Below are 15,205 nucleotides of genomic sequence, written 5' to 3' on the forward strand. Positions count from 1 at the left end.
GAGCACGGTGTGTTTGTGTGTGTGTGCGTTACATGTCCTGTCCTGCATCCCCTACACCAGGGATGTGGAACATCTCTCAGACCAAGGGCCACATTTCAGAGAAGCTCTCTGGGACCGCATTCCAGTCATGGATGTGGCCAAAGGCAAAGGGGGCAGGGCCGGAATACCAGCCTATTTTAGCTGAAAGCTCTTCCTGCTTAGGGGAGGCAATTCAGCCTTTCAGAATGGGAGGAAGAACTGCACAAAAGCCAGGAAACCACCAAATAATCAGTGGTCAGGGGAAAGGAGGTGGAGTCAGGAGAAGGGGGCATCTGGAGAACCCAGGTGTGCTGGGTTTGTCCTAGAGGTCTGAGGTTCCCTGCCCTAAACTATCCTGCTGCCCTCTGGTTTGCTGTGCAGCAGAGCCAGAACATGGCGTTACTTCAGGGATGGGCTACCTGCAGCTTTCAGTCTAATTTCATGCAGCCCTCAGTCTAATTTCAAGCCCTCCTTTGCATGCAGTCAGTTCAGATCTCTGGCAAGAGCAGTCGGGCAACCCCGCTGGGTGGGAAGGAGGAGAGAGAAAGACAAGGGGGTAGCAGAAAGAATGAGAGAGAAAAGGGGGTGGCAGAGAGAAAGAGGGAGAACGGGGGTGGCAGAAAGAGAGAGAAAGGTGGTGGCAGAAGGAGAGAGAGAAAAGGGTATTAAAGCTGAGAAGCTACCAAATGATTCATGGTTGGGGAAAGGGAGTGAAGCCAAGGGAAGGGGTGTGGCCTTCTAGGGAACCCTGGATGGCTGGATATGGGCCCCAATCTTGAGGTTCTGCACCCCTGGTCTAGAAGTCAGAGGAAGAATGCCCTGTTCTGAGTTTCCTCCCGCTGCCCCCATCCTTGCTCTTTTTTCGCTACCTCTTCCATTTTAACTTGTCTCATCAACATGCTCTTAATGAAGATGGGTGCTGTTGTCAGCAGAAAAGGTACACCTCTCCCTCTCCCTCTCCCTCTCTGAAGCAAAGGGAACTCAACATCTTGGAAGATTTTCTAATAGGAGTCCAACAGGGAGGAGAAGAGCGTCTGCAACTCTTGCGTCCTTAATTTCTCCTCCCTCTTCTTCTTCTTTTTTTTTTTTAATAGTGCAAATGTTCTCATCAGCAAAAACAGTGCCTGAGGGAGGGACAGCCCCTCTGGCTTTTTGTCTGTCCTGTCAACCTGCCTCTCCAACATAGCTTCCCTATTAATGTTTCCTTCATGCCTCAGCTGCAGGCACACTAATTTCAGCGAACTCGCCGTTGTGCCGAGGGCTGGCGTTATCTGTTCTTTTCAGTGTTTCCCTGGTGGCTGCTGTTTGGGGAGATGGATTGACCCTAATGAGAAATATGTAACCATATTAATGCTCTTCTAGGGGGAGAAAAACTATTCATGTTTTTGGCTTTTTTGGGGGGGTCTTACCTACAATATTTTGTGACCACCCCACCCCCCTCAATATCCCTCTGGCTTTTTGCTGGCAGTTGCTCTCCTACGATTTGCCGTCATCTACAATTTACTTTGGAAATGTAGCCGGCTGACAGATGAACTAATTAAAATCAGAAATTGTGCCCATCGACAGATGTTTGGGCTTTGTCCTGCTGCAGCTCAGTGGACAGCGGGGTCCAGCGTTGGTCTTTCTGCATTAGGTAAAAGAGTTCTAATTGTATTGTCTAAAGGCACTCTCTATGGGCAAGCTTTAGCAGGCTCAGGAGTCCGGGCAAGCATTCTGTTTCCCATGGGGGACCTGGATTGGATTTGAGGTGTTGATTCAATACTGTTATTTATTTGTTTCATTTTTGTGCCGCCCAGTAGCTGAAGCTGGTTCACGAGACACAACTTAAAACCATCACTGTGTGTGTTTCTCTCTCTTTGCCTCTCCCTTTCTCCTTCTACCACCCTATTCTCTCTCTCTCTCTGTCTCTGTCTCTCTGTCTCTCTCTGTCTCTGTCTTTCAGCCACTTCTCTCCCTCTCTCTCTCTTTCTCCCACCCTCGTCTCTGTCTCTGTCTTTCTGCTTTCTGCCCCCCTCTCCCTTTTTGCGACTCGTCTCTCTCTTTCTTTCTCTTTCAGTCCTCTCTCTCTCTCTCTCTCTGCCCCTTCTCTCCTTCTCTCTTTCTCTTTCTCCCACTGTCTTCTCTGTCTGTCCATCTGTCTCTCTGCCCCCCTTCTCTCTCTCTCTCTCGCCTCTTTTGGCCATCTGTTTTCTTTCTTTCTTCCTTCCTTCCTTCCTTCCTTCCTTCCTTCCTTCCTTCCTTCCCCTCCCTCCCTCCCTCCTTTCTTCCTTCCTTTCTCTCTTTCTGCCGCCCCCTTTCTCCCCACCCAGTGGACTGCTGTGGGAGGGACAGGTTGCTCTTGCCAGAGATGTGAACTGAGGTCTTCAGAGGGCTTTTGAAAATAGAGCCGAGGGCCACAGGTGTCCCGCTCCCACCCTAGCCCTGTGTCTAACTCTCTCTCTCTCTCCTCTGACTCTTGCAGCTGGTCCTGGCAGAGAGCTCCCATTCGGACGCCGGTTCCCAATGCGCTGAGAGCCACACCGACCTTCCTCCTCCCATCGAGAGAACTGGAGGCATTGGAGACTCCCGTCCCCCATCCTTTCAGTACGGCTTTCCGGCTACTTGTTTGGAATTATGTCATGAGATATTTTTTTCCTGCTGCAGTGAGAAACATGCAGAACATTCCTGTTGCTCAACAACAGACTTCTGGTTTAACCAAGAGCTTGTGTGTATTTTCCAAGACAAAAATTGGTATTTCCCTTTGTTCTTCTGGTAGTGGAGGCCTACTTTCAGAGCAGGGGTTGGGGGACTTGTGACACTCCAACTGTTGTTGGACACCAACTCCCATCAGCCCCAGGGTGATAGCAGTGGTAGTCCAGCAACAGCTGGAGGGCTGTAGGTTCCCTACCCTTAAAGGGAACCATCCGTGTACTTTTCTGCCCTAGTCCCTGATCTGTGTATACCTCCTTGGAGGGTAGGTGGTAATTTTGTGGTCTGGATTACTTGATTGCTCCTGGTATAGTGACACTGGCTGGGTTCACACAACACACTAACTCCCACTCAGTGGTTGAGTGTGGGTTGTTGTTGAACTGTGGGTTGTTCATTGAACCATGGGTTATTGTGTTGTCTGAATGCAGCACGTTTCCACAGGGTGGCTTGTTAACTGTGCAAGGTGGCTTGTTAACCACCCTGAACAACCCAACGACAAACCATGGGTTCTCAAGGTGGCATATTCGAGAAAAATAAGCCACACTACATGGTTAACAAGCCACCCAGTGGAAACCGCTTGGACAACACGATAACCCACAGTTCAACAACAACCCACACTCAACCGCTGAGTGTGGGCTAGTGCGTGGTGTGAACCTAGCCGCTGCCTTCTGTGGCCCTTGGAGTCATAATCTGTGGACCTCTGTGGATTCTCCATATGGCCACACCCCCTGTCCCCCAACCACCAATCATTTGGTGTTTTCCCAGTTTTTGTGCAGTTTTTCTCCCCATTCTAAATGGTTGAAATATACGGCTCGGGTCCAGGTTATCTGAAAGACTGTTTTCTCCCCTATGAGCCTACTCGTGCCCTGAGATCTTCAGGGGAAGGCCTTCTCGCTGTCCTGCCACCATCACCAGGCATGCCTGGTGAGATCTTCAGGGGACAGGGCCTTCTCGGTGGCTGCCCCAAGGCTCTGGAACTCCCTTCCCAGGGAGGCAAGAGTGGCACCCTCCTTGATATGCTTTCGTAGGCATGTAAAAACTTTTTTGTATAAAGCAATCATTTGGGGATAGCTAGTCTGGACCTGTGAAAATATGACGGATGGATACTATTTTTCTTGTTGTCTTTTACTGTTTTGATATTTTTACCATTTTAATATTGATGAGTTAATTATATTTTTAACTTTTGTACACTTGCAATTCTATTTTAATTGTACAAGTTTTAATGTTGTAAAACCGCCTTGAGTACCAGTATTGGGAAAAAGGCGGGATATTAATAATAATAATAATAATAATAATAATAATAATAATAATAATAGAAATGCCTCCCCTAAGGCTTAATTACTTACTTACTTAATTAAGAGCTTTAAGCTAAAAGACATTGGTGTTTCCAACCTTGCTGGCCAGTGAAATGCCGTTCCTGATAGCTTCTCTGCGATGGGATTCAGCCCCCTGTGCTGAGCACATTGGGCAAGTAAACCAGGGATGTGTGTAATCTGCCCTTTAAAAAAAGAACATCTAAAATATACAATTCAAAATGTTCCCACGAAGAACAGCTGACACCGGCAACCGGCATAAATCGTGCAGCTGTTGAGAGAGACAAATTCCAGAGGGGTGGCTGTGTTTGTCCGTCGCAGCAAAACCCCCAAAGAGTCTTGAGGAACGTTGGCGACAACCACGTTCACTATAGCACAAGCTAGCCTTCCCCAGCCTGTCGCCCTCCAGATGTGTTGGACTATAACTCCCATAATTCCCAGCCAGCAGGGACACTTCTGGAGGGCACCACCAGGTTGGGGGAAAGTCTGACGCACGCTTTCATGCGTGCATCATCAGATGAAGCAGCCAGAAGAGCTCTGTTGGATTTAAAAAGCAAACGAACATTGCTTCGCTTTCTTCCTTTGCTTCGTTTTCTTCTGCAGGGTTTGTTTTTACCATCTGTATCTGTATCATTTAGCCTGATTCTGTTTCGTGAGAGGAGTTGCATCCATGGTCTCTCCTCCAGCTATTCACAAATGAAAAACAGGGACGCTCTTCTGTGGTTGTAACATCCCTGTTTCGTGACAGATCTTTGTCCTGGGGTTCCCCTTCCCACAATATACATAGCTTATTGCTGAAGGCTGCTCTCTGGGAAGGACCATAGGGCCAGAGCTGCTGCTTGGCGTACAGAAAGTCCGAGGTTCAGTTCTCCAGGTAGGGCTTGGGAAAGTCTGAAACCCTGGGGAGCTGCAGAGTAGACAATGCCCGACGGATCTAACTCGATATAAGGCAGCTTCCTATGATCATCTTCATGGAAGGGCTGCAGCTCGGTGGCAGAGCAGGCAGAAAGTCCCCGGTCCCCTGGCACTCGATGGCCTTATAGGCCCCTTCCAACCCTACGATTCTGTGGTTCAATCCCTGGCATCTCCCGTTAGATGAATCAGGGAGCAGGCGATGGGAAAGACCCTTTTCTCCCCGAGACCCAGTTGTAGACAATATTGGGCTAGTTGGACAAAGATTCTGACCTGGTCTAAGGCAGCTTTCTAGGTTGCTCCGGCAAGGCCTGATACATACTGTATGAATTTACTCAGCACTAGTATATCCTGCACTGTCAAGATGCTGTCAAACTACATCTCCTTTCATCCCTGACCACTGGGCAAGCTGGCTGGGTCTGATGGAAGTTGTAGTGCAGCAACATCTGGAGGGTCATGGGTCCCCCCACCCCCGTTCTATATAAGAATGCAAGAAGAACTGTGCTGGGTCCAACCCTAGGCCTATGTAGTCCAGCATTCTTTTTTCACAGTGGCTGATCAGATGCCCATGGCAAGCCCTCAAGTAGGACATGGTTTCACTGCATGCAGAAAACTAGCGTGTTGGGGGAAGGCTAGCCTCCAACCCTTCTCCCTGAAGAGCTAGTCTTCTAAGTGCGAGGAATCTTTTTCTTTAGAACACCGACATTCAGCTGTGTGTGACCCTATCTCTGGTCTCAGTCGACACAGCCCCAAACACTGGCTGACCCACCTCAGTTGAGAGATCACAGCCTTGGGCCTTGCGGGACGGGGAGGGAAGTAAACAAGTGTCTTGTTTATCAATGGCATCACGTAACAATCAGAAGCACATTTCACTAAGTGACCGTATCCCAATATTTATGCAACCCACTCTGTTCCTATCAGTAGAACTTTGGTAGGGTTGACCACCTTTGATTTTCCAAAAGGCAGACACCTCTGGCTGAGTGCCTCTGAGCATACGCAGAGTGTTTTTGCTCTGAGCAGAATAATTCTTCAAACAAACAAGTAAAAAAGGGGAAATTATTTTGTAAATGTGCAAAGTGCCTGGTAGGAAGCATTTTAAAGAATATTAATAATACTAGCAGTATTGTCTTAATAATGTTTCCTACTCTAGATGACATCATTTCAAAAAAGTGATCTGATAGATCACTTCCCCCAACCTGGTGCTGTCCAGATGTTTTAGACTACAACTCCCACCATCTCCTTCTACTGACCATGCTGGCTGCGGCTGATGGCAGTTGTAGTCCAAACCATCTGGGCATTAGGTTGAGGAAGGATGTTAGTGTGTGTGTGTGTGTGTGTGTGTGAGAGAGAGAGAGAGAGAGAGATTGAGAGAGAGAGAGGGCGGCAGCAGAGAGATTTCCGGGGTCTTGTATTCTGGTAACTGGCTAGGAGAGTGAAATTCTGGCTGAAGCAGCAACCCTAAAAATAAAAACCGTGCATCTGCCGTGCAGGGCTCCAGAGCCAATGATTCAGTTTATTTGTCCCCTGCTGCTTCCGGGTCCATTTCTCTGGCTTGTTTCCACCCCACCCACCCCAAGAATGTGTCACAGCCGCTTCGGTGTACGTTTTCCGCCTGGGAATGCAACAACAGCTACAGGAACCTGTGTTGTCGGGCGGCCTGCCTTTCGTGCTCCGTTTTCTTGCCAAGGGTCTGCCGCCCTCTTGTGGCTTTCCCGTTACCCGAGCACCATGGGTGACCACTGTCACATGACCTGCTGGGCTAATTCATTCTTTGTCTCCCTGATGCATACATATGTGCAGTGGCCGCCCATCGTGCTTTGCAGAGGGCAGCCCTCTTTTGGAAGGCCTGGCCTGTCCAAGCCCGTTTTAAAGGCAAAGGCATTGGATCCAAGCTCGATTAGTTTAACTTAGATCCCACTGATGTCAATTAAACTCGGTCTGGATCCAATGCAAAGGGCCATAACAAAGGAGAGCCCTGGGCTTTGTCCATCCACCTTTAGCCACCTGTACCACAGACTGAGCAATGAACATAGGTCTTCTTATCAGAGTCTTCCCCACTGTGGTGAGCTGCATTGTATTTCAAAAAAACGATAGCCATTATTTCCAAATGTGTTGCTCTACATATATATTTATGAATGCAAATTTGATGCTGCCCTCTGTTCTCTTTTTCTTTTGGCGATGGATACGTGAACGGCTTCCCACATGTACTCCTTGTGGCATATACCCTGGTTCAGAGATTCTCCCAAACTATATTGTCAGTACATTGGCAACCACCCGTCACCTGTCTACTGCGTATAGAGTCAGATTTCTCCTAAAACCAGATACCATCTAAAAATAAGCGCAGTACTTCACTCTTGATATGGTGATACACAATTCTGTTTCTTAAGAAACTCTCTCAGACGGATTGGTCTTTTTGCTACGAAGTATTAGCATAATGGTACTAAGTACAAGACCTTATGCGTGCCTGAATTCAAACACATGAAACATCTCACGTCATTCTGAAAAAAGGCTTCTAAGCAGAGTGAAATATATTTGCTAGTTCTCCATGAATCATTATCATTACCAGATTGATTCTACAGGCAACATATTACGGAAAGCTGACCCTAAAGAACAGCTTCCACTGTTGTATGTTCTGAGTCTCCTTTATATACTTTCAGGATGCTATAAAATATGAATTTTCTCCTGTTTTCCTGGTGGCTGTGGCAGCACAAAGCATGCCATAGAAATCTTCCTTGCTATCCTGCCCTTGCTGTCATGCAGACTTCGGGAGGGAACATAAGAGCATGCATTATAGTGGGACAGACTGTGAGTCCCTCGAGCCCTGTGTTTCTCTTAACTTATTTTGTATTATAAATTTCAAGAAAAGAAAAAAATGTGGCTACGTAGATCATAGAATCATAGAATAGTAGGGTTGGAAGGGGCCTACAAGACCATCAAGTCCAGCCCCCTGCTCAATGCAGGAATCCAAGTCAGAGCATCCCTGACAGATGGCTGTCCAGCCTCATCTTGAATGCCTCCAGTGTGGGAGAGCCCAGCACCTCCACAGGTAATGGGCTCCACTGTCATATTGCTCCAACAGTCAGGAAGTTTCTCCTGCTGTTCAGCCAGAATCTGGCTTCCTGTCACTTGAGCCCATTATTCCGTGTCCTGCACTCTGCGATGATCGAGAAGAGACCCTGGCCTTCCTCTCTGCGACAGCCTTTCAAGTACTTGAAGAGCGCTATCCTGTCTCCCCTCAGTCTTCTCTTCTCAAGGCTAAACATGCCCAGTCCTTTCAGTCTCTCTTCATAGGGCTTTGTTTCCAGTCCCCTGATCAACTTTGTTGCCCTCCTCTGAACCCTCTCCAGCTTGTCTGCATCCATCTTAAAGTGTGGTGCTCCAGAACTGGACACAGTACTCCAGATGAGGCCTAACCAGTGCTGAGTAGAGGGGAACTAGTACTTTCCGGGATTTGGAAGCTATGCTTCTGTTAATGCAGCCCAAAAGAGCATTTGCCTTTTTTGCAGCCACATCACATTGTTGGCTCATATTCAGCTTGTGACCTACAACAATTCCGAGATCCTTCTCGCTTGTAGTGTTGTTGAGCCACGTATCCCCCATCTTGTAACTGTGCATTTGGTTTCTTTTTCCTAGGTGCAGGACTTGGCATTTATCCCTATTAAATTTCACACTGTTGTTTTCTGCACAGCGCTCCAGTCTATCAAGATCACCTTGGATTTTGTTTCTGTCTTCCAAAGTATTAGCTATCCTGCTCAATTTTGTGTCATCTGCAAATTTGATCAGCATTCCCTGCACCTCCTCCTCCAAGTCATTAATAAAAACGTGGAAGAGCACTGGGCCCAGGACTGAGCCCTGCGGTACCCCACTCGTTACCTCTCCCCAGTTTGAGAAGGTCCCATTGATAAGCACTCTTTGAGTCCGATTCTGTAGCCAACTGTGGATCCACCGGATCATTGTTTTATCTAACCCACTTTGAGCTAGTTTGCTCATCAGGATATCATGGGGCACTTTGTCGAAAGCTTTGCTGAAGTCGAGGTATATTATGTCTACAGCATTCCCACAGTCCACAGGGGAGGTTACTTGTTCAAAAAATGAGATCAGATTTGTCTGGCAGGACTTGTTCTTGACAAATCCATGTTGGCTTCGAGTCATCACGGCATTATTTTCAAGGTGCTTACAGATGGATCACTTGATCATCTGCTCCAGCATTTTCCCAGGGATGGATGTCAGACTGACTGGTCTGTAGTTCCCAGGTTCCTCCTTTTTACCCTTTTTGAAGATAGGGACAACATTAGCCCTCCTCCAGTCATCTGGCACTTCCCCCGTCCTCCATGATTTCTCAAAGAGAATAGACAGTGGTTCTGAGAGTTCTTCTGCCAGTTCCTTTATGACTCTAGGATGCAGTTCATCTGGCCCTGGAGATTTGAACTCATTCCAAGTCATTAGGTGTTCCTTGACCATATGCCTGTCGATCTCAAGCTGCAATCCTGCCCCTTCAGCCTGTACTTCGCCTTTGCCAGGGGGGTCAGAGACCCTCTTTTGGGAGAAGACTCAGCCAAAGTAGGAATTGAGCACCTCTGCCTCTTCTTTGTCATCTGTTATCATTTTGCCATCCTTATTTAATAGCTGAACCACCATTTCTTTCCTCTGTCTTTTACCATGCACGTAGCTGAAGAAAGCCTTTTTGTTGCTTTTAGCATCCCTCGCTAACCTCGGCTCCTTCTCAGCTGTAGCCTTCCTGACACCATCCCTGCAATTCTGTGCTACCTGCCCGTACTCTTCCTTTGTTACTTGGCCTTCTTTCCACTTCCTATATGTGTCCTTTTTTGTTTTCAGGTCATCCCTAAGCTTTTTGTGAAGCCACATTGGCTTCTTCTGTTGTCTTCCACCTTTTCTTCTTGTTGGAATTGTTTGTGATTGTGCCTTGAGAATTTCCTTTTTTAAAAGCTCCCACCTATCTTGGACTCCTTTTCTCGTTAGCATCGCTTGCCATGGGACCTTACTGATCATTGTTCCGAGTGTATTAAAATCCACGTTCCTAAAATCCAGGGTACGCATTTGACTACACTCGGCTTTTGCTTCCCTTAGAACCAAGAACTCAAGTGCAACATGGTCGCTTTCCCCCAGAGTTCCTGTAACTGCTACTTTATCCACTAAGTCATCTCTGCTGGTTAGGATCAAGTCAAGGATAGCCGATCCTCTAGTTCCTTCCCCTACTTTCTGTAGGAGGAAGTTATCCGCCACACAAGTCAGGAATTTCCTGGAGGGGCCATGTTTTGCAGAATTTGTCTCCCAACAAATACCGGGGAAAAGATTTGAATATATCAGTTATACAGGTTTCTAACAACTATACATAGACTTCAACTATAAAGGCACCCTGGCATATTTTTTTTAACATTAAAACAACAACATTTACTTCTAAAGCCTGTGAGAATAAAGCAGTTTGAGGTGCTACAGCTGAAGTACATATATTCATGTAACTGAGAACTAAATGGCCTTGTAGGCCCCTTCCAACCCTACTCTCTTATGATTCTATGATTAAACTTGTGGGTACTTTTCCCTGAGAGTAACTCAGTAGGAATGGCTCATCTAAGATAGTTTTTACCCCCGCTTCCCTGGCCACTTGAAAGAACATTGGATTTTACCATAGGAATTAGTTTGTTTCAAGTTCTAGTGGCTGATTTTCTAAGTTCTAGCACTGTGTTCCGTTATATTTAAGATAGTAATGGCTTATTAATTTTCTAAAAGCAAAGTGCACTGTTTCCCTCTCCTCTCGTCAGGGCAACTGCTGGATTTGTCTTTAAATTCAAACACAATATTTAATTTCAGATGATTAATCAACTAGGGTTTTTAAAACAATATCAGGTGACACGGTATTTTCAGATGAGCAGTCTCCTGTGTACATATTTGAGATAGTGCTGTCCTGTGAGGACTGTACCATGTGTGTCTGATCATTCACATTGGTCGCCTGCTCATGACTGTATTGGCCCCAGGAGCATAGCCAAGTCATTTGTAGTGTTAGAGGGGCCTAGAGATCCATAATGCTTGCTTAAGTTCATTATTGGTGCAATTCCCATGCTAGTAAGCCTCTGAGCATGTGCAGATGAGTCAAAAGGCCGATAACAGGAGAATGCCTTATCACTGACGTGCCTGAGAAGCAGAGTTTGTCGCACGTGGCTATGCTTGAGAACCAAGTGCTGTTGGTTGATGCTGAGAATGAACGCTCAGGGCGCATGCTGCTGAAACGCTGCTTATTGCTAACCTGTAGAGTATAAGACCCATTGTGTCCAGTGGCTCGGGGTTCAGAGAAGCTGTCTGATCCAACCACTGGGTACGCCTGTGTACTGTAAGTTACTCAATAATGTCTCCTTGTAAGCAAACCTTTGAGTCTGATTTATCACTGTCTTGGGCACTTCTAACCTAAGAGTTCAATGCCCACGGCCGGGGCGACACAATGACAAACAAGTTCTTTTCTCCCTAATTCATACCTGAGATGGTACTGTCCTGCTAGGATTGTACCACATGCCTCGCTGAACGTTTAAAATTGCTTTGAATCTGCTTATGGTAGAGGTGCAGAAGAGCTTTCTGGGTCCCCACCTAAATGATTCAGGCTGGTTTTGAATGCTTACCGCATCTCACACAATCTCCTTTCTCTGCAGCCCAAACGCTGCAAGCAGCCGAGATGGGCTGGACAACGAAACAGGAACTGAGTCGGTCGTCAGCCACAGGCGGGAGAGACACCGGCGGAGGAACCGCGAAGGCCATGAAGACGGTAAGTTGGTGTCAAGGGCTCCTTGGAGGCCTCTCTCAGTCTAATCCAGTAGCCAAGTCCAGACACAGACAAAGGGATTCTTTTCAAAGCTTTATTTCTCTTTTACAACTTAACAACTCTACCGTTAGCAACTAGATATGAGCAGCAGAGTGCCTATGCCCTAAGTTGGAACGGTTGGTCCCCGTTTGAAAGGGAATTACTGGCAGACCCCTGAACTTAAGGACTAGGGAGAGTCCCTCCCCTTTTCCCTTGGATCCTCTGGGCGCAGCAGTTGTTTGCGCGCCAACCGGGCACTACGCCTCCTTTCTGCGCCCTCCATTTGGCGCCGCTGTCGGCGTCGCGCGTCCATCAAGTCTGCTTCCCGCGCTGTGTCACTCCCAGGACTGCTATCTAAGCTAGGAATGCTGGTGAGAGGAATCTCCATCAGCTGTTGGCCCTGGGAAAAAGGAGCGCGCTCCTCTCCCAGGAGCGACCGCTCTTCCTCAGAATCAGAACTACTCTGGGATTCTATGGGCTCAGTGTCCACCCTGACAGTTGGCTCCTTTGGTTTTGCCTCTCGCTCTCCCTCTTCAGGGGAGCCCACTGCATGTTCCAACCCAGAGATTAATCTCCAGTCTTGGTGTGAAGTTTGTGCGAAATGCAACAAATAGCATCAAATGTGTATGTGCCGTATTAGAGCTGGAGGTTTCAGCTGCTGCTGGTATTTTGCATTTATCCTGCCTGTGGGATGAGGTCATGTGATACTTCATGAGAACCACACCGATGTCTTTCAGCTTCTTTGGGCATTAGGCCCTGTGCTGGCCTGCACCGCCTGACAGGGGGACTCGCTGTATGCTACACTGCCAATGTACACAATGTACAATGCATTTTAAAAAAAAAGTTGTCAAAAATATGTTCCAAGAAGGAAAGCACAAATTTTGAATAATGGGCCAGCTGATTACAAAATTCGGTAGTGTTGCTAATTTAAAGTAAGGCCTCTTTTGGCCCTCACCATCTGTTCTGTTTTTACCCTGCTCTTTAGCACCACAGTGTGCTGAAAGAACTGTCTTTTTGGAAAGCCACATCTGTCTCAGTGATTTCTGGTCTTGTGTGTATCCTGAAGCATCCAGTAACACAATGGAGCTGCGCATCTTCGCATGATCCTCTGTGTGAGGAACGGCGGAGTGCAGAGCTGCCGACAGGGGTGTGTAGCTGTGATCTGTTGCGTCCTCGATCCCCTTTGTGATGGGGTCATCCTCCAGGATGGGTGTTTGTGTCGTCCTTTCGCCGTTTGCGCTTCTTCTCTGCTGAGTGAGGTCCAACAACTGCTAAGCAGCAGACAAAAGACTTTTTTTTGCAACGCCGGCCTGGAAGGTATTATTTTGGGCGAGCAAACCCTAAAACCAAACAGATGGAGGCAGCACTAACACCGCTGAGAAATAATGGCTCGGGGGCAATGACAGGAGCAAGAGAGCTTTTTGTGGGATGGGCGTGCGTTTTCAATCCATTACAAAATCTGCTTTTCTCCACTTATCCCCTTTCGGCCTAATTAGTAGATACTTTGTCGGTGGGTCTGGTTGTTTTTAGCATGGTTAAATAAGTTGCTTGTTGTCATGGTGAGAGGAGGGGTGTCTCCCCCCCACCTCCTCTTGAAACAACAAGACCCACTCAATGGTTGGGAAAATTGACCCGAGTCCTATTAAAAGGGAAAGCAGAGTCTGGCACTTAATTAGGAGCGTGGGGGGTCTGTTCTTGGGACCCCTCACTGACTCTGACAAAGATTTTTTTATACAGCTGCCCCCTCTTCTGTTTTCTAAGGATGAGCCAGAAAAGGAAGGCTCCAATTAGGGAGGTAATTAAGGGACAGGGTTTTGTTGGTACTCGGAACGTCTTGGGGACTCTACTAGGTTGTTTGGGTTTTTCCCCCCTTGCAGGTGTCAAATGTCAATGTAATTGTTTCAGTACTAGTGAAATGGGCCATTCTGTTGCTTGTACATTGTCTGCGGGGCAGGGGAGGGAGTCGGGTTTATAACCTGAACTTTGGCAGACATCGGGGGAATATAAGTCTTGCACGTTGGTTAGGGGGGCAGCAGATGTCTGGATGAAAAGGCTACCACGAGTACTGAGGACCTACTGTTCTCATTATGTGTGTGCCCACATGCCCGTATCTGTATGAGCGTGTGCACATACGTATATCTGCACTCTCATATCTCTTTCAGAGGCTATCGCAGATATGGAGGAGCTATTACCACTCTCGGTGTGTGTGTGTGTGCGCGCGCGTGTATCCACGCTTTCAAATGGCTAGCTTAATATGATTTTAGGAACATAGGAAACTGTCTTATACCAGGCCAGGCCCTTTATCCATCTAGCCCAGTGACTGGCAGTGGCTGCTCTGGACTGGCAGCATCTGGTATTCAGAGGTAGACTGCCTCTAAACATGGAGGTTCCATTTTGGCTATCATGGCCGATAGTGGCAGATAGACCTATCCACCATGATTTTATCTCAGGTATGGGCAGGAGGTATATATTGAGATCTCTCACTAGGCGTTTGGGTGATTTGCAATAGATTGGCAAGGGTTTCTGACTCCCAATTGTTTAACAGCAACGAAAATAGGCTGCTGAAATGAAGAAAGCTTGGGGTAACCAGGAGTGGGCTGTTGTGAAAAAGGGCTTCTGTTTAGTTCTGCTCTGGCATGGAAAACAAATTCCTAAGTTCAGAATGTGCTTGGAGACACTCTGTTTTTTTTTAATTCAAAATGCATGACTTTTGCATCAGGCTCTGGTTGGTGGATCTAGGGGTTCTAGTAATAAAGCAAGATAGGTCTCACAAACCTGAAATCTCTCCTTTATCTGTTCTCTGTAAGTGCATGATATCCACCCTGCTGGATTGGATCACAGTCTGTCTAGTCAAGCATCCCAGTTCCCAGAGGCACCTGGATAGCTGCTACTAGAAACCCACAAAAAATACATCGCAGTTGCAGCTTTCCCTCCTTATATGACCCAGCATATGATATTCAAAGGCACTGTGATTCGTGATTATTTACTTACTTACTTATTTATTCATTTCATTTTATTTCATTTCTATACTGCCAAATAGCTGAAGCCCTCTGGGCAGTTCACAAAAATACACACCACAATATAATAAAAATTATATTAGAAAATCTAATATAATAAAAGAATAAAAATATAATAGAAAATCTCTAACATACAGAATTTAAAGCAACAGACAGCTAAAACAGTTACAATAAGAATCTGGACCTGATAGAAACAACAGACAGAAATGCCCCATCATATACCATCAAATGCCTGGGCGAAGAGGACAGTCTTAACCTGGTGCTGAAAAGATGACGATGTTGGTGCCGGGCAGACCTCAGTGGGGAGAGCATTCCATAATTGAGGGGCCACCACTGAGAAGGCCCTCTCCTTTGTGGCCCTTTTCTGAGCCTCCCTTGGAGGATGCGCTGGACCTCTGATGTTGCTTGCAGTGTGTGTGGGAAACTGGGGAAACAAAAGGGAATGAGAA

General features: G+C 47.0%; 1 protein-coding gene across 2 annotated transcripts in view; it reads left to right on the forward strand.

The window, feature by feature from the left end:
• DVL1 (dishevelled segment polarity protein 1) overlaps positions 1-15,205 on the forward strand; it is a 136,943-nt gene that overhangs the window by 67,212 nt on the left and 54,526 nt on the right. For both annotated transcript variants that reach the window (XM_084822185.1, XM_084822186.1), the window contains exons 3-4: positions 2,480-2,601; positions 11,591-11,703. In XM_084822185.1, coding sequence (XP_084678311.1) covers positions 2,480-2,601; positions 11,591-11,703 — 235 coding nt within the window. The remainder of the gene's footprint in view (positions 1-2,479; positions 2,602-11,590; positions 11,704-15,205) is intronic.

This window comes from Heloderma suspectum, chromosome 15 (assembly GCF_057233095.1).
Source record: "Heloderma suspectum isolate Gila_16-S chromosome 15, 16-S_ref, whole genome shotgun sequence".
NCBI classification, from domain to species: domain Eukaryota; kingdom Metazoa; phylum Chordata; class Lepidosauria; order Squamata; family Helodermatidae; genus Heloderma; species Heloderma suspectum.